The 18,308-nt window shown below is 46.1% G+C and overlaps 1 protein-coding gene across 1 annotated transcript in view; it reads left to right on the top strand.

Moving 5' to 3' along the window:
- Nucleotides 1–7,377: 7,377 nt before the first annotated feature.
- Nucleotides 7,378–18,308, top strand: part of HKDC1 (hexokinase domain containing 1) — a 40,591-nt gene continuing 29,660 nt past the window's right edge. The window contains exons 1-4 of the mRNA XM_054572428.1: nucleotides 7,378–7,440; nucleotides 12,062–12,224; nucleotides 16,438–16,586; nucleotides 16,688–16,807. Of these exons, the coding sequence (XP_054428403.1) occupies nucleotides 7,378–7,440; nucleotides 12,062–12,224; nucleotides 16,438–16,586; nucleotides 16,688–16,807 (495 nt within the window). The remainder of the gene's footprint in view (nucleotides 7,441–12,061; nucleotides 12,225–16,437; nucleotides 16,587–16,687; nucleotides 16,808–18,308) is intronic.

Raw genomic sequence — 18,308 nt, 5'->3', positions numbered from 1 at the left:
TAAACAATAGCTGTCTTTACGGGCAAAAAAATGCCAGAGGAGAAAAAAAAAGTTCTTGAAGTAGGACCAACCTTTGAAGACTGACTTTATGAAGCTAATTTTGGCGTATTTTGGTAGAGGAGGTGATTTTGGACTTGGTGCTTTAAGGCTACACTCTTAGAATCTATCCACAGATTCAGTATAATGTGCTCCTTACGCACCCCATACCCTTGCTAAGCCCCTGGTACTTATGGAGGCTTGAGAAAGGCTTGTAATCTAGTGACTGCTTGGAACCGCCTACCTGACCTATCTGAAGTGCAGTGAACTTGATCATCCCTGCTGGAAAATTTTTTCCCAGGCACTTGTTAGGACTTTGAAATTATTTTTTACAAAAATTTCTTATGTAACTTAAAATGTTCCTAAATCACCTTACTTTCTTTTTAGCTACATTTACATTTTGTTAACATGTTTATCACTGACTGTTATCCTTTTAAAATTGATAAGTGAATGGATGTTGATCACATTCTATCTAAAATTTCCTCTGCATATAAGTATTCAAAGTAATGCATAATATAAATTCAAAACAGCTCGCTTTTGAGTAAGACCTCTGCCATGATCCACACTTCTGCACATTAATTTATCTCTAATCTATATACATAAGCCAAATAAGCTTGTTATTTTTTAAAAATTGATTTTTGTCAAGGGAATATATGCACCTTTTTAAAAACCAGAGACAAACGTTTCCAACTCTTGCTATTTTTTTCTAGTATTTACCTTATCGACTAAAGCATCTTCTACTGTCTCCTGAGTCATCACCTTAAGACTTTAGCTACTGATTTCTTAATTACACCAGGTGAGGATTTAGTTTTCTTAAGTCACTCCTTTTCTCTATTTGCATTTTGATATAGCTATTTATTCCTTTTTGTTGTTCAATCAATATTTAGAAATTATACTCATGACTTTTATACTACTTTCTAGGCAATTTCTGTAACTTTGTTGTCCAACCTATTGAAATTTTCATTTTCTCTATTATAATAGTTTTAGTTTCATAGGCTTTATTATTATTGATGGTTCCTTTCTCATTTTGAAAATAAGAGAAGTAACAAACAATGTAATGTCTACATCTGAACAGATTCAGAAACACCCTTGTAAAGAAAGGGACTCATAGGATTTAGAGGTATAAAGTAGTATGGCATTGAGGGAGAAAGAAGGTAAGGATTTTGTTGCTTCTTACGAGAATGCTGGCATTCTAACAGCTGAAGATCCTCAGTTCTTGGTAAAGTAGATTCTCATTCTAGCCTTTCCCCTTGCTCGTATATAACTTCCCACTCAAACAGTGAAAAACCTACCTCCTACCATCCACCCTCCGTTCACTTAATTGTTCTATCCCAGCATACATTAGAAGAGTCTCTACCTTTACATGATGGAATAAAAACCTCTCCTGACTTGGTCTCTGAAATTCTGCACAGTAATTTAATTTTATTACCACCTGGTTCATATACTATGACTTTTTGCTTAGCTACAGTACAAATCCACGTAAGTGATTTTCAGCTGAATTATCAATTCTGCCTCCTGTTACTTAATTTTTAGTAATATTAGAACTCATGTATTTTCACATATTCTTTCAACTCTAAATCTTGTCTTCATCTTAAAACTTTAGTTGATCTTGCTTGTTTTCCTAGGCTAAAACTGTTCTTCCCTTAACAACTTAATGCATCATATCTTGTATTATAACAAGACAACTCTAGTATTTCTTATTAGCTGCTGAGTTTAAACTGCTCAAAACTAATTTCTGTAAAATGTTTTTGTTTGTTTTAGCATTTCCATACTTTCTGGCACTAAGAGAATAAGATTCTTCAAGGTGATCTTGTAGATATACCCTGTCCCAGCTCTAGAATCAGCCATTTCTCTGAGTCCCCCCCCCACCCTATTTTAAGAGTGGTATTAGAAACCAAGGTCTGGGCACTAGGTGTGCTTATTGCTACTGGGTGTCATTGACTCTAGGGTTTCTCAGCTGACAGCAAGGAAATACATGTATGTGAATATATTTATATGTATATATATCTACAAATATTGTATGTATAATACATGTACATTTATATTAAGCTAACCATCAGTTTATACTGTTGTTCTCAACTCTAATCCATTAATATAGATCATTCTAGCCTTTCCCTTTGCTTCTATATAACTTTCCATTCAAACAGTGAAAAACCTACCTCCTACCATCCACCCTCCATTCACTTAATTGTTCAGTTCCAGTATACATGCATAGTGGTTGCAGATTCGTAAAGCCGTATTTCTGGAGGGAACAGTTTTATCAACCAGGGTGCAGCACTACGTATAGTTCCTTTTGCCTTTAGTCTTGCTGACTCCACACATTTCCAAAATTATTAGGTCAGCATCTTCCCATCCTCTTCAGTGAGGCAATTTCATACATTTATAATACAGTTAGGTTCTTTTTTCAGTCTGTATTACATCCCTGATCTCTTAAGTAAGTCTTTTTAATTCACACGCTGAAGTTTATTCTTTGTGCTATCAAGTTCTGTGGGTTTTGGCAAATGTGCCATGTATTCACTGTTACAGCATCATACAGAATAGTTTCGCTGCCCTAAAACCCCTGTGCTTCACATATTCAACCTTCCCCCTTTCCCTCAAACCCCTGGCAACCACCGATCTGTTTACAGTTTCTGTAATTGTCTTTTCCATATCAGGTGTTTACATTTTCCTCTGAGACCATTTAATTTCACCAGAGGAAAAATGGATCCTCTAGTGCCGCCCAGTGAGGGAGGAAAGGGATGTGTACAGATAGATGTTTGTTGGAAAGAACCAGATAGAAAAAAAGTGGTTTGGGGTCTCAGTGTTCAGCCTGAAGTTTTCACTTCGTGGCCCTTTTTTCAATCTTGCGCCTCGCTCCCACTTTCCGTGGTGCCTAATAGCCCCAAGTCCAGAGGCTGTTGGGTTCAGTCTCTCCAGAGAATAAACAGTCTCTTCCCTGTATGTAGGGATAGGGGGTGGGGGGGGAGGTGGTCACTCATTGCTCTAGGTTGAGGGGCGCACCTGGGGCCTCACTCTCTTATTTAGACTTTTAGATAGTCTCCTGTTTTTGGTTCTGTGTGTTGTCTTCCACTTTTCAGAGGTACCTGGGCCTCCAATTCCTGAGCCTTCTGGAGTTACAAATACCATTGCTCATTTCTCAGCAGAATCACTCTGCAGGCACCTGGGTTTCAGTTTTTCCTCTGCTAAGGCAGTACTTCTCTGTTTTCTGTCTTCCAAAATTATGTCTTATCTATTACTATTTAATTTATCTGTCTTAGTGGGTTTATGCCACCTTTAATCATAAGTCTCAGTTGCTTTTAGAAGTTTGCTGTTTTGTGTAATTGTAACTACTCTGAAAATTTTTAAAAGCACATTTCCTTGTATGACTTGTCTTTCCTTGATACGTATTTAACCAGTACAGCTCTTAATGTGCAATAGAGTTGAGATAAGGAAAATAATTATGTGCAATTGATTTCCTCATGAGCATTCCCTGTCTTGGGTCAGGAATAAACCTATAAAAAAGGATCAGTAGGATTCTTTTGAAACTTGCCGAAGTTAACATTTCTGCTTCATTTGTGATTGCTCCCATGGAGATACCATAGTAACCCTCACTTCTGGCAGGATTTGGATGTTTCTACAGTGACTTTCTTTTATGGAACTTTGCTTTCTGACGCTGTCTTTCTCATCCTTTTGCAGCAAGTGGGATACCAGCAGGTCAGACTGATTTATATTATGGACAACTTACTTAACTTTGGACTTGTCATTAAAACGAATATGGGACCAAATTTAAGCTCTGTTTTCTTTAGTACCAGGAATAAAATACTTATAAAATTCCTAACTGTTCCTGTAATTCCAGTAAATGAAACTGGTACCTCCTTATGGTTTATGGTGTTGTTTTACTGAATACACTGAAAGGGCTGCGTGCATTTTCTTATCCTAAGGGTCCAAATGGGATGAGTTGAAATAGCGGTTTTAATAAGGGGTCCCTAGCCAGGTGAAGGCTTAGAGAGATGCTCTTTGTGTGCCCATGGCGGCCACACACCTCCCCTTATGTGACCTCATTTATTACTTTAATTCTCAGCGACCACTGAGGTAGCTATGAACCTTTTGCAGATGTGAACGTGGAGATGCCTTTTTCAGTGAGGGCAGAGCAGAAGTGGAGCCCAGGGCCTGTGCGCTTGCCATTGTGCTACCGACTTCGGGCCGGGTGTCCCAGCTGAGCTCTGTGTTTCCCCTGTGCTTTGCTTCCAGGTCAGTGAGAGCCTGTGTAGCACAGGGACGGCGCATGGGCTTTGGGGCTACACCGCCCTCAGAGAAATACCTCTTCCACCAGGTACCAGTTGGGCTCTGGGCCTTAGTTTCTCCACTTGTAAAATAGAATGACTGTTGCTGTGGGAATTAATACTGTAGAACACCTAGTAAACACTATACAAGTGTTTACTAAATAAATAGGTAAATGGTATTAGACTTCTAGTCCTCTTACCGTGCTCAGTATTTACAGGAAGGCAAGTATTGTATCTTCTTTAGACCTTGCATGCCAAAAGGAGAGCTGTATGGACACAGATGGGTATAGAGGGGAGAGCATTTCCCTTCCTGTCAGGAAGGTTTGGGGCAGATGGGTAATGCACTTTACCTAAAATGTCCCTTGGCAGTGCCAGCCATGAAATAGGTCTTAGGCAAAATCCAGGATATGCCTACACCCTGATATCCTTGAACAGCTACGTGGAGCTTTAAAATGGGTGAAAAATTCCAAGGTTTGGACTGAAATAACCAGACAAGAAATGGTAAACGAATAATTTTTGTCTTTATTCTATAAAGTGAGACGGCTGAGCTAGATAACTCCAAATGCGTGTGATCTTTGTAATCATAAGCTCTCTGACTTAGTAGGAGAACTGAGACCTACGTAACATAGATGCTGACCTGCTTAGGAAAAAAGGAATGACTGGTGGAAATCCTCTGGTGGTGGTTGCCTCATTAAGATTCCAAAGGCTGCCTATCTGGCGCGCACAAGCAGCTGTGGGATTGCAGAGACTTTGGCTATGGCTTTGTTTCCTTTTTTCCTCTGGCCACAGTACCTGTTATCCCTGTGTTGAATAAATCAATGGCAGTTGGTGCCATACTGCTCCACAGATGTTACTTTTTCAATGGAGGAATTAAGGCAAGGACCATTATCACTTGTGGACAAGGTGACCTGCCCCGGTATGTTTTTCTCAGCCTGTATAGACTCAAGCTTAGTGCGCCTGCTTCAGAATACCAGTAATTCCACACATTTGGGAACAGGATAGTTGCAACAACTGGAGGTTAACCTTTGTTTGCTCGTATTATAGACAAGGTAAAGGAATTAAAAGAGAGTTCATAGTCTGAGGAGTAAACAGACTGAGAAGGATTGGGTTTCTCAATCTGGGAAACAATTTATTTCTCAGATATCAATCTAGAAAAGTATCTAGAGTAACTTTAATCAAGCACTGCAAGCTTAAGCAAGACATACAGTGGCTCATCCGCATAACGGATAGGGAGAGCGCTGATTGGAGAATCAGTGGCTTTTTGAGGGACAGCTGTCGAAGGTTCTCTTACCAGGCAATTAGTTGTAATTATTTTGATTAATAAGGTTATGCAGTAGCAAAGTAAATGAAGTTGAGGCTGCTAAGCTGACCTGGAAAGCATGTTTCTTCTTTTCCCTTCTATTAAGTGGTGGTGTAGGAGTGAGGTGGAGGTGCCCCGCTGGTCTTCATTAACGCCTGGTCAGTTGCTAATTTTAGGAAGCATTTTATCAGTATTTGGGAAATAAGGTCAAGAATCCCTTCAGTTGCCTTTTTTTTGTTGTTTTTTTTTTTAAATTTATTTATTTTTTCAAATACATTTGTCTCTGCCTACTTCAGTTGCCTTTTTCCCTCACCGGGAAGACCCTGTTGAAGTGATCTGTCTGTACTTAGTTTTCCTAGTACTTGGAATTCTTGGTGATAACCCAGCAGAATGCTGCTGCTGCTAATAGTTATCAAATGAGCATTTATTGCAAAGAGAAAGAGTAGAGGCAGTATTATGTGTAGGATCTGGCAGAAGTAAGGCCTGCTTGAGTCTGACGGTAGGGTAATAATATGGGTGTAATAATTTATAGTTTTAATTTGAACACTTCACCAAAAATGTTATATGGTATGCTTGAGTGTGATGTTGCTGTGTTACAGAATTACATGCTTATGATTTTGTAATAAAAGATTTTTGTAATTAAAAAGGGGCATTGTTTGTGACAGACCCTGTATTAGTTAAGAGCTGAGCGCTGATATTGAACCCCTGAGTTTGAGTCCTTGCTGTAGCATTTACAAGCTTTGCAGTTCTCAGGGAGTCACTTAACCTTTCTGGGCCTCAGTTTTCTCATCTAAAAAATGGGACTAGTAAGTGCTCCACCCATGTTAGCTGCTATTAACACTGTTGTTGTTACTGATTTTGTTAGCTGACCGATGGCTGGGGAAGAGTGCAAGGTCTATTGTGCCCACACTTGGGCCCCTTTCTGGGCCTTTCTCTTATTGAGTATGATGACTAAGATAACCAGGTGAGAACAAGTGGCTCAGTGGCATGCGACGTTGCACATCTGTAACTTCAATTTTTCTCTCCAGTAGCAGCTTCCCAGTGAATACTGGTTGACCTTAGATCATTCTTTCTCTTGCGTTATTTTTTTTTTCTGGGTCACTACCTTTGAAGTTAAGATTTTTTTCGCTTACCATTGTGAATCGATAAACCTTAATTGATTATATTCCATTACCATGGACTATTAGCTAAGAGATCTGATCTATCACAAATGAAGGGATTTTTTTCCAACATTCTTGAACTCTCCCTGACCTGGGGCAACGTTTACTCTTAATTAAGATAGTGCCACAGTAGAGCAAGGAGCCGTTTAGTTATACCGCTGGGTTGAGGAGAAAAGGGCTCAAGAGAAAAGGGTGGGAGTGGACATTTGTGGGGCAGCTTAACTAGTTGAAAGTACGTATTGTTTAACACCCAACTTCTCAGAAGATTTTCCTCGCCTGAGTGGGGTTGGTGGAGCACTGGCTTGAGGGTGTTGCTTAGTAACGAGATTTTGAGACAGGAGTCTCAAAGCGTCAAACACTGGATCCCCTGCCTCCCCTTCACCAACCCTCAGCTGCCATCCTGAGTGTCCTATTAGACAAGCAAGTGTGCTGGAGGGAGGGACCAGTGAGAGGGGGCGAAGTTTAATCATTGAACTAAGCAGCCTGGAAGTATTTAATCTGTAGCACCTAGTTCCCCAGAGGCCTCTAGCCTGAATTAGACCTGGGCAGTACTCTGGAGACGGAATAAACAGTGCACAGATCTCTCTGACTATCTCAGGAGAAGCCAAACTTGGGAAAAATGTTTGCGGTACACTTGATGGCATTTTACTTCACCAAGCTGAAGGAGGATCAGATCAAGAAGGTAAGGACCTGGGAAGCTGAGAGATGTCTGGTTCATTTTTCATTGACACACGCCTACGTCCACAAGGATTTAAGAGAGCTTCTTAGAAAACATACAGGTGCCCTGGCCAGGTAGTTCAGTTGGTTAGAACGTTGTCCCAGTACGCCAGGGTTGTGGGTTGGATCCCTGGTCAGGGCACACACAAGAAGCAACCAATAAATGCATAAATAAGGAGAACAATAAATTGATGTCTCTCTCTCCCCTAATCCCCTCCTTTCTCTCTAAAAATCAATCAAGCAATCAATCAATAAAAACCCTGGCGCACAGGACTAATAAAAAACTTGGGGTGGGAAGAGGAAGTAGATCTCCCACAGGCTGGATATTACATACCGTCCTGAGCATTGAATTTTACTCAGAGCTTCCTGGCAGATGTCAGATAGTAAGGGGATGAGGAGAAAATCTTCAGAAACAGGTTAGATTGTTTTATGTAAGGAATGTTTGAGGGGAAAGGGTTAAAGGAGAGGAGAGTCATTTTGAAAAGTGTTGAGAATTGTAATTTACAGGATTTTTCATGTGCTTGAAAGAATATATAAAAATACGGCACCAAGAGGGATGTCAGTTTTAATGTGCAATAATTGAAATACTTATTTGTATGTGCCGTTTCCTGTTAATTGTGGACATTATTGTGCCACTTTGTCCAAGAAACCTGCCTGCAAAATTCATTCCAGGGAGGCTGGTTCAGAGTTGCCAAGGCGCACCCAGGGACCATCTGCAAGGGGCCCTGGCAAGGGCTGCTGCTGTGGCCACTCAAGCCACCCCAGCTCCAGGAAGTCCTCCCAGCAGGTGGACTTAGCCAAGGTCACCCAGGTGCTTAAGGTGGTGCCGGTGGATTAAACCACAGTTGCTGCCTCCTGCGCCTGTGCTCTCTCTCTTGTGTCCTGATGCCTCTGGGCTCCGCAGACAGAGAGAGGAAGCGTGGTCTCTCACAGCTCTTGTGTGGTTGGTGGGATAAACTCTCACTAAATCCTATTCTTTAGAGAGTTTGGGTTGGAGGTTATAGCAAATCTTAAAGTATTATAAATCCACCAGATTTAACCTGTCTTAATTTTCATCTGTTGATTAGATTCACAAAGTCCTTTACTGGCTTCTTGGGGTGAAACCGTGCTATGCAGCACTGCTTGAGATTCGTTTTCCAATTTTAGCTGCTTAGTAAAGGTGGAACCTGCATGGTGTCTCTCCAGCTCCCAAGGGGGAGTCTTTGGAACCTTGACTCCAGTGGTTCTGCAAATTGGTTTCCTGTCCTTGGGCCCCTTTGTGCTGGTTAATCTTTTTGTTACACCCCCAAATCAGGCAGGTATGTTGTCCACCAGCCCAGGTGCAGGCTCTGGGGGCCCCTTTGACAGGAAATGCAGCCTTCATGGATCTGTGCCAGGTTCTTCTGGTTGCAGGGTCAGCCTTTGTCCAGGTCTGGCATTGACCGTTCCTTTCCCTGTGGCAGGCCAGAAAGCTTGCGAGAATGAGTTGGGATAGTCAGGAACACTTTGTAGCCACCTTAAGCAAGTGACTCCACAGGTATCTGGAGTGGTAGGGGAGGCTGATTTATGGGTTGCCAGGATGAGTCACAGGATCTGAGAACTCTGGCTTGTTCACTGCAGGTGGTGAAAACACACCTGGCCAAAAGGCACAGGCGCTCTCCCCTCTGCGCCTGTCCCCTCCTTCCTTCCTGTGCTTCCTGCCTCCTGCCTCTAGAATCGCCAAGATCCTGAGCCCTACTTGCGTGCTAGGGTTACTATTCAGGCCCTGGAACAATTCTTTTTAAAACTCCCTATACCAATATTAAAATAAAAACAAAATAAAACGAAGGAAGGAAGCAAAGGATGAAGGGAGGGAGGGAAGAAAGAAAGAAATTAACTCTTCCTTTCCAGCTCAATATATTGACAGTATTTGACCTATTGAGAACATTGAGCTGGAACTGGTCACTGACCTGTAGATTGTTCACTCATAAGAGAAGGACTGGTTAGGTTTTCAAAGTGTCCTTTTTAGAGTTTAGAAAGTCAATATTACGAAAAGCGGAAATGTTACTTTTAATCCCACCCCTCCACAGTTACATCTGCTGTGTGGAAGTCCTTGTAGTCTTCTCACAGTGTGTGTGTTTATAGTTACATGGTGTTACATACAATTCTGAACTTGCGTCCTTCACTGCTTGTTTTATTGTAACCACTTAGTACATTTCTCCATTTCTTTATAATTATTTTAATATCTTCCTAATATTCAATCAAGCTGGATAAGCCCTAACTTTCTTTCCCCTTTTTTTGCACAGGCTACTTTCAAAAACATTTTTTCTTAATAGTTAAAAATCGCTGTGATAAATATTGGTATGTATTTAATATTCACCACCTTTGGGTTTATCTCCTAAGGATGGGTTCCCAGAAGTGAAAGCACGAGGTCAAGGAGCTGAACCCTTTTATGACTTGATTCCTAATATGGGACCTTTGGATTAAGTGAACATTGAAGTCCCTTGCAGTTCCCACATCTGTAATTCTGTAAACTCTGAGTTTACTCTTCAAAGTCTGCTCTTCATACGTTACTCGTGCTGCTTGCTGGCTCTTTTGTTTACAAGGCACCCACATGTGGTTTGTGAGTTGCTCCGGAAGTAGACTTAGTTTCTGCAACACAAACACCCTCCCTTGGTGTCTACGACATGTGTGCCTGGTGACACAGGCCCCAAAATCACCTATTTTAGTTTAAAATACAAAGCTTCCCCCAATCTATGTTTCATTCTTCCCTTCTAACTACCGTACCGGCTGCTGTGGAAGATACAAAGAGTAAGAAATGGTTTCTAAGTTGACGTTCTTTCTGCCCTAACTTGAATTACTGAACAGCAGGAGCAATACCCTGAATGGCTGTTCAACTGTGGCTTGCAGATGACCCCACACAGGGACTCAAAACTATTATGCATAGAAAGGGATGGATGACATTTTGTGGATTCCCAGGGAAGTTCTCTGGCCTGAACGAAAATGAGCAGTAAGCTCAGGAGCACTGTCTGCGAGGCCTTGGGTGATAAAGGGGGCAATCGTCATTCTTGTGTAGTGCATCCCACCCTTCCCAAGCCCCAATTACTTGGGTCACGTCCCTTCCGTTGGTTTTCTCCATGTGCACGGCAGTGCCAACCAATTAGTCATAAACAGGCTCAGGGTGAACGGAAGTCCTTAATGAAGCATGACCTGGTTCCGGCCTATCTTCTCAAACATGCTGAAAGCCCAATTGTCCTGTTTTGTTAATGGCTCTCTGAGGGTTTTCTGGCCTCTCTTTGGCCCCCAAGTTCCTGGAGCCGTGGGCTCTTTCCCTGGCTGGGGTGTCCGTGTTGGCCCCGACTGAGCTGGCACGCCTGCCCTCTAGGCCTGGCTGATGGTTGGGCACCTGTCCTATAACGAAGGTCCTGTGGCCCCTGCGCTTTCGGTATAATTTGTTGGGCTTGTGGGTCCTGCACAGAATTGTGAAGCAACACCAGGCCACATGGTGAGAACTATGGAGCCTGCCTTGCGGTCCCAGGGCTGCCGCTTGCTGAGAGCTCTGGATGCCTCTCGGTGGCCTGAACCTTGGAGTCCTTATCTCTCAATTAGGGGCAATCATTTTTGCCTTACCTGGCTGCCTGAAAGGGATGCCGTGGCAATCAGTGGGGCGACGTGCATGAAGTCACTTGAGGACTGCAGCACGTGTTCTTAGCCTTAGGTAACAGTGCGGGAGAGCAATTCGCCCAGAACTGTGCTGGGCCAAGTCTTGTGACCTGGATGGAGAGGCAGGTGACTCAGTATACAAAATAGGGGTGGCAATATAGGGCACCAATGCTACTGTCCATTTGCCTGCCCTGGTCAATAATACATCCCCGTGAGCCCTGGGAACCCAGGTTACCACTGAAGGATGAACGTGGGGGAGGAAGCTGTTCTGCCATCCTCGATGTGACATTATGACCTTCAAGAGGACTGAGGAGGGCCACAGTGATTTTTATAACTTCCCTACTTTGAGGTGTCCTATGGCCCAATTCCTGGTTACTTGAGTGGCGTCCACTCTTTTCCAAGAGCAACTGGGGCTGGCTTTAGGAGTTAAACTTCATCTTAATTAGGATGATCTCAGTTAAACAAAATGGTGATGTAAAAGACTAGCATTTAGAGATTGTGGTTGGAAACTATTTAGATCTAAGCTTCCTAGCAGCCCATCAACAAAGAGAAACATGTTTGAATATATATTGTCATCCTTGGATCAAAGAAAGCGGTCCATGTGTTGGAATTCAAGGTTCCAGCTGTAGCTAGTCTTTTCCAGCGGAGAAGCAATGAGACAATGGTGGGGGCCCTGAACTGCGACTAAGAAACGCCGAATCTTTCTTAGTTTTTGCCCCTCCCTGTCCTATCAGAAAAACGGGGGGATCATTTCTTCTTCAAATCTTGCCTTGTGGAAGAATAAATCCCACCTCCCCCAGACTTTCATTCCATTCTGTTCTTCCAGGTCCCTGCCTTGTCCCCAGCCTGATGAGGGCCAGGCAAGGCACCTTTAGGGACCCGCCTCACACAGCTGTCCCCATGCGGCTGCCTCAGAGCAGCGGGAAATTACAGCAGGCAACCTGGTCACCCTGGTGTCTTTCCAGGTGGACAGGTTCCTGTATCACATGCGGCTCTCCGATGAGACCCTTTTGGACATCATGACTCGGTTCCAGGCTGAAATGCAGAGGGGCCTGGGGAAGGACACCAACCCCACAGCCTCAGTGAAGATGCTGCCCACCTTTGTCAGGGCCATCCCAGACGGCTCAGGTGAGTGGGGCTGCGGCACTGCCAACGGGCTTCCCCGGTGTCAGGCTCCCAGTGCTCCGTCCAAGCTCCGGCAGGGGCTTGGGGGCTCTTGAAGGAGCAGGGATTGAAGTTTGGGGGGCTCTCAGGGGCCTGTGATTAAATTGGCCGGGTTCTGGGCCCCTTTGGGACAATACCTGGGTCAAAGTAGTCTGGCCCTGCCTTTTGAGAGGCCCCCGGGAACTGGGATGAGAAAGACCTGTTCCCTTGCAGGTGGGTGGATGTGTAGGGCGGGCAGTGCACCGCCCTGGGGGAACATAAGCTTTGGAGAGAGACACAGGCCTGCTCTGAAGCCTTGCCCGGCTCCTGATACTGCTCTGAGAGTGCTGAGGGCGCTGTGGCCCTTGACGGGTCATCCAGCGATTCAGGGGGGGGGCACCTGAGTCATGGGGTGTGTGTGTGGAGGCACCAGGGCAAAGTCCTCCTGGCTTCCTGTGCCGCGGCTGCTCCTGCAGAGGTGTGTCCACGGACACATCCGAACGTGGCCTTTGATGGTCTGGAGGCTACGGGCCCCAGGGCCTTCCTGGGCCTGGCTGCTTCAGGGAAGGTTTGGAAGTAAAACTGACCAAGGTTGAGAAACGCCCTCTTGCTCGGGCCAGAGATGCCACCTGCTTTCTTCACTGTCTCCTCAGAGCCTCTTGTCACGCAATAAATCTTAAATAATCCTTACTAGTGGCCCTGTTGCAGTGGGGTCCCTGAGCCCAGAAGCCCTGGTAAGCCCCAGGGCCACTGCACCCCTGTCCTTATCCGTAAGAGGGCTGTGGCCAGTTTGTCTTACCAATTTGGGGCTGTTGAGATCAGATGAGGTTATGTGGCAGGATTGTTTTAAAATCTCCAAAACGTTGTCCCAAGTCCACAGCAACGCTTGTGAGCTGGTGGTGTAATTTCATGATTACTAACCACTCCGTAGTGTCTGCTTCTTTCACCCGAGCCTCCCTGAAAGGACATAACCTGTCTGAGCCTCAGTTACCTCCCAGTGTTTCAGTCAGGGAGCTGCACCTGACCGTTCTTACAAAGTGCCTTAAACATGTTGTCATGAACAACTGTGCCTTCTCCTTTACCAGTCAGTCTTGGTAAAGTGCCCATCGCCTGACTGGGAAGGTGATTGTGATTCTGTAGGCCTGGCCCCAGCTGCCTCTCTTCTTGGCCTCTTCCTCCAGGCAGACCCCTCGACTTCCTGGAGGGTGAGCCTTGAGGGGTAAACCCCGGGGTCTGCACTAGGACACGGGTCCCCAGACTTGTCTGAGCATAAGACCACCTGGGGGGATTTACTAAACATGCAGTTTCCCTGGCTTGTCCCCCTGGAGATTCTGAACCTCCAGGGTTTACACACGCAACCATTGTGTGCCTTTGGGAGAGGCTGCACTAGGGGGTGGGGAAGGAGCAGAGGCACAAACCCTGGCAGTGGCTGAGGGGGAGGGAACCCTGGCTGTCGCTTGAGTCCGGAGGGTCACAGAAGCATCACCTGCAGTAGGTGGGTTGTCTGGAAAGTCTCACCCTCTCGGGAGGTCATTTAAAAAAGTTACTATTCTTTATGTTTTAGTTATAATTAACATATAGTTTCCAGTGTACAGCACTATTATTCAATAGTTGTATATATTGCGATAGGATCCCCACAGCAAGTCCAGTTCATATCCATCACCACACAGTTACAAATTTTATTTTTCTTGTGATGAGAACTTTTAAGATCTTCTCTCTTAGCAACTTTCAAGTATGCGGTACAGTATTATTAACTATAGTCCCCATTCTATACATTACATCCTTGTGATGGGAGGTCATAATAATCTTAATAATGACTCTAGGCCCCAGTGGTCCCACTTCTTCTGGGCAGGTTGTCCCTCCCCCGGGGCCCATGAGTCTTTTCTCCGGGGTCAGTCACAGAAGAGCTCACACCACGTGGTTTCCACGAAGGAGCATCCTGAGTCATGAGTGGAGCAAGGTGATTGCCTAGTGACAGTGGCACCGCTGGCCGGGGAGTGAGTGAGTCCATGGTAACACTGTACTAGGTCTCACACACCGTTTCCAGTCTGGACAGCAGCGCAGGAGCCTCCTCTTTCATTAAAATCCTTCAGTCTATACTGGTTGGTGCCAGAGGTGTTTTCCCAAAATCTCAGCCAGATCTTGGCACTCCCTTGCCTAAAATCTTTCTGTGGCTTGCCCTTGCCCTCGCCTTTAGAGTAAAGCCCACACTCCTTGGGGGTAGGGCAGTTTTTCTAGATCCTGCCAGGCTCATTTCTGTCACATTTCCTCCTCAAAAGCCCAGTCGTGTCTCCCATCAGCTCAGTGTGAGCTCATTTCTTCAGGCGGTTTCCTCCCCGGGGACCTTGGCTCCAGTCTGGCCGCCGCTCCTGCCGCAGCCCTCAGCTCTGCGTCGCCCGCTCTGGGCTGTCCACTCCTGCCCTGATTGAGAGGCCGCCCCCTGGTTTCCCACCATCAGAGCCCTTGCCCTACTGGATGGAACTCACTGACGGACGTGTCTGTTTTTTTTGATGACGGAGCCCACAGTCTTTCGTCTTTGCGCCTGGCACATAACTTGGCACAGAGTCGTGCTCCGTAAATTTGTACGTGGATTATGCGCTCTACCCTACTTCCTAGGCAACGAGATAATGTCTGTGAAAGCACCTCTCACTTTGTACATGATGAGCACTAATGAAATCTGCTCAGGTTCTTGGATTCCCTCCCTGAATAATAAATGGCTCCATCAGGCTCCTTTTGGGTGTGATCTGGGGAGGTAAGGATCTCGTTTTTCCAGACGTCTCCACAAAAACAGAAGATTCAGCTGGCTGGGTCTGTAAACGAGGGCTCTAAACCTTTGCTACTCTCACAGTGGTCCACTGGCCAGCCGTGGGGACATCTCCTCCATAAATCACAATCTCTGTGATTTACACAATTCTTGGGAGACTCACATACACACTAAAGTATGAGGAGCACCCCCAGGGCCTGCCTCTAGCCCTTTGATTGCCAGGAACAGAGGGTTGTTGTACAAGGACACCTAACAGAGAAGGGAGACCCACAGGATCTCGTGGGACTCTGAGGGCGGACAGTGTGGTCCATTCAGACCTTTAGGGGACTGAGACTCAAAAGTTTTCCGCCATGGTTTCAGCCTATGTCCCTGTGGCCACCCCGGCTACCCAGTTGACCTCCCGTTTTCAGGACGGCTTCTACTTCAGCTTTTACCTCCTACCAGCAATTTCCCTCTGTGTTTTATTTCATAAGATTGGAATCTGAATGGCCAACTAGCCCCTTAGACCCATGCATCAGTGTCCGGGGTCGCATGGTACCAAACGAGACCACCAGGGTCCCTGGATTTGTGGGTGGGGAGTTTCACTTCTCTGTGCCTTGGGCAGATAGGACGGCACGTGCTTCGTATGTGTAGCCACTTTTCAGGCACGGACAATTCTGTGGAAAGGCTTGTTGGTTCAAGGGTTTGCACACCTAAGTTCTCATCGCATCTCTGTGGCTGACACTGAAGACAGCAGCCGGGGTCCTGGGAAGGAGCGCTGTCTGGACCCTGAGCTGAAGCCGTTAGGGTGAGCGGCCTTGCCTCAGCACGTGTATCATTTCCCCTTTTTATTAACAGCATCCGTCTTGTGCTTGGCTGGGCGGTGTTACATGTTCTCGTTTTGAAGTGACTCTGGCCCAAAATATTGAGCGTCTTTGACCCTTTCGTAGCCATCATTTAGTCCCCGCCTCCAGCCCCCGTCCCTCTGCCCAGGAGACAGAGGCTTGCAGGGGGCTGGTGTCTCCTCTCTGCACTGCCCCCTCTGTGTCCTCCCTCCATGTCTGCAGCCCCCCGGGTGCAGTGGCAGCTCTCCCTTCCCAGCTGTGGCCTCCTACTGCTAGAGAAGGCCCCAGCCTCAAGGCCCGTCTCTTACATCATGTTCGCATTTGCCTCCTCCACAGGAACACAGTTATTCTGCAGCACGGCTCTGGGGGCAGGGCCACGAGAGACTTGGGCCACACCCCAGTTCTGCCCCTCCCCGGGGCGGGCGGGGCTCAGATCAATGGCTGCACCTCTGGAGTCTCAGCCGTTGTGCATAATGATACCTGGCTCTGTGGGGTGGTTGTGAGGCTTAAGGACATTTCTTACATGGCCGACTTCCAATGTAGATCTTGCTCTATGGCACACCCTCAGTAAATGACAACTTTTTTGTTTGTTTGTTTGCTTTTTAAATAGAAAATGGAGAGTTTCTTTCTTTGGATCTTGGAGGATCTAAGTTTCGAATCTCAAAGGTACAAGTCTCTGAAGATGGGAAACAAAATGTCCAGATGGAGAGTCAGTTCTACCCGACACCCAATGAAATTATCCGAGGGAACGGCTCAGAGGTACAGGGCAGGGTCTCTGGGATGTGGAGGGAAGGCCTTGGCATCACCTTGTTGAGTGGCCAAACTTCAGTCCGTTGTCCTGTGCTTTCTCTTCTCTGCAGCTGTTTGAATACGTAGCTGACTGTCTGGCAGATTTCATGAAGAACAAAGGGTTGACGCATAAGAAATTGCCCCTCGGCCTAACCTTTTCTTTTCCCTGCAGACAGACTAAATTGGAAGAGGTAAGGCCGGCGCTGGGGAAAGAGGAAGCTGTGCAAGATTCCGCATTTGGGGCTGGAGAACGTGTGGGAGTCAGGTCGGGAACAGGAGGGCTCAGCGGGACTTTCCTTGCTTTTTCTTTTTCCCTTTCTTCTTGTAAATGATGATGTGGGAATGTGAGGCAGAGGACTGGTGAACGTGGCTGCCTGGATTTGACGCTCCACGTAGACACAGCACAGGGGCAGGGAATGGTTCTCACCCCTCCGCTCGGTGGTTCTCAGACCTGGGTGGTATCGGAATCGCCTGGAGGGCTCGTTAGATGTGGATTGCTGGGCCCTACTGGGTTTCTGGATCCATGGGACCCCGGACTTGCCTTTCTAACAGGGTCCATGTGATCAGGATGCTGTTGCTCTGGGGTCCGGCTGACAGCTTGACCAGAACAAGAGTGGGAAGGCTCAGGGAATCTTGCCTCTGCAGTGAGCCCTTAGGTGGAGGATCGAAGTGGGGTCACTGGAGTGACAATGTTGTTGAGCAGATGCCACACCTGGGCTGCACAGTCTCAGCTGTGCCACTAGCCAGCCTAGAGCTTAAGTAATTCATCTCTGTGTGTCTCAGATTTTCAGTTTGTAAGCAGGGAGATGTCAAACCCAATTTTATATAAATCTATGAAAATAAAAAAGGGTCCATATAAAGGAGAGAATAAGCTTTCTGAGGCCAGGGGGTTATGATCAAGAGGCAGGTCTTCCCAGGTCACGCCTCTCTGGGTGGGGGCCCCTGATCACGACACCCAGCTGACAGCCATTTCCTGGACCCCCTCCATAGCAAGGACCGCCTGGGGATGTGTTTGATACTCCTGACTCACGGGGATCGGGATCGGGATCGGATGGTGGAAAGGAAATGAGTCTTCACCTCCCGCAGCCCTGGCTTTGACTCATTGTTCAGGAAGGTTGGGTGCTATGGGAACTGAACTTCTTGAGCCCCTTGTTTTCTCATCTGTAAAGCTTGCTTAATAATATTTACCTGCTGGGCCACGGTAAACTTAGACAAAACACCGCAGTGCCCACCCCTGTGCCTGGTGTGTCAGTGGGGGCTGCAGGATGAGGATGGTTGTTCCCAACTCAACGGATGCTTCGGGAGGGCAGGCGCGGTTCTATTTTGTTCTTCCTCTCCACCCCCACAACATCTTGTATTTCAGAGGTGTCTGATAACTATCTGACAAATGAAAGGTGTACTCAATCATTTACTTGATTCCATTAAATGAGAACTTCCTATCATCTATCGTTCAGGGGATGGACTAAAGTTTACTTTTTCATTATTTTCTAAAGAAAGGTTTGGGGGAAAGTAGTATGAGGAAGGTTCCAGGGAATGTTAGAAGAGGCCAGGCGGAGCTTCGCTCTGGTGTCTTCTCTTTCTGGCTGGAAGAGCAGAGGCCCTGGAGTCAGTAGAGGAAGTAGAGGGTGGAGTCAGGAATCAGGCCTGGAGGCTGGACTCACCCTATAGGGCAACACCTCTTATTCGCATTCC

The sequence above is a fragment of the Pteronotus mesoamericanus genome, unplaced genomic scaffold, assembly GCF_021234165.1.
Source record: "Pteronotus mesoamericanus isolate MK-2021 breed Mesoamerican mustached bat unplaced genomic scaffold, CSHL_Meso_final contig_24, whole genome shotgun sequence".
Lineage (NCBI taxonomy): Eukaryota > Metazoa > Chordata > Mammalia > Chiroptera > Mormoopidae > Pteronotus > Pteronotus mesoamericanus.
Note: the sequence above shows the minus strand (reverse complement) of the source record. Positions and strands in the feature narration are given on the sequence as shown.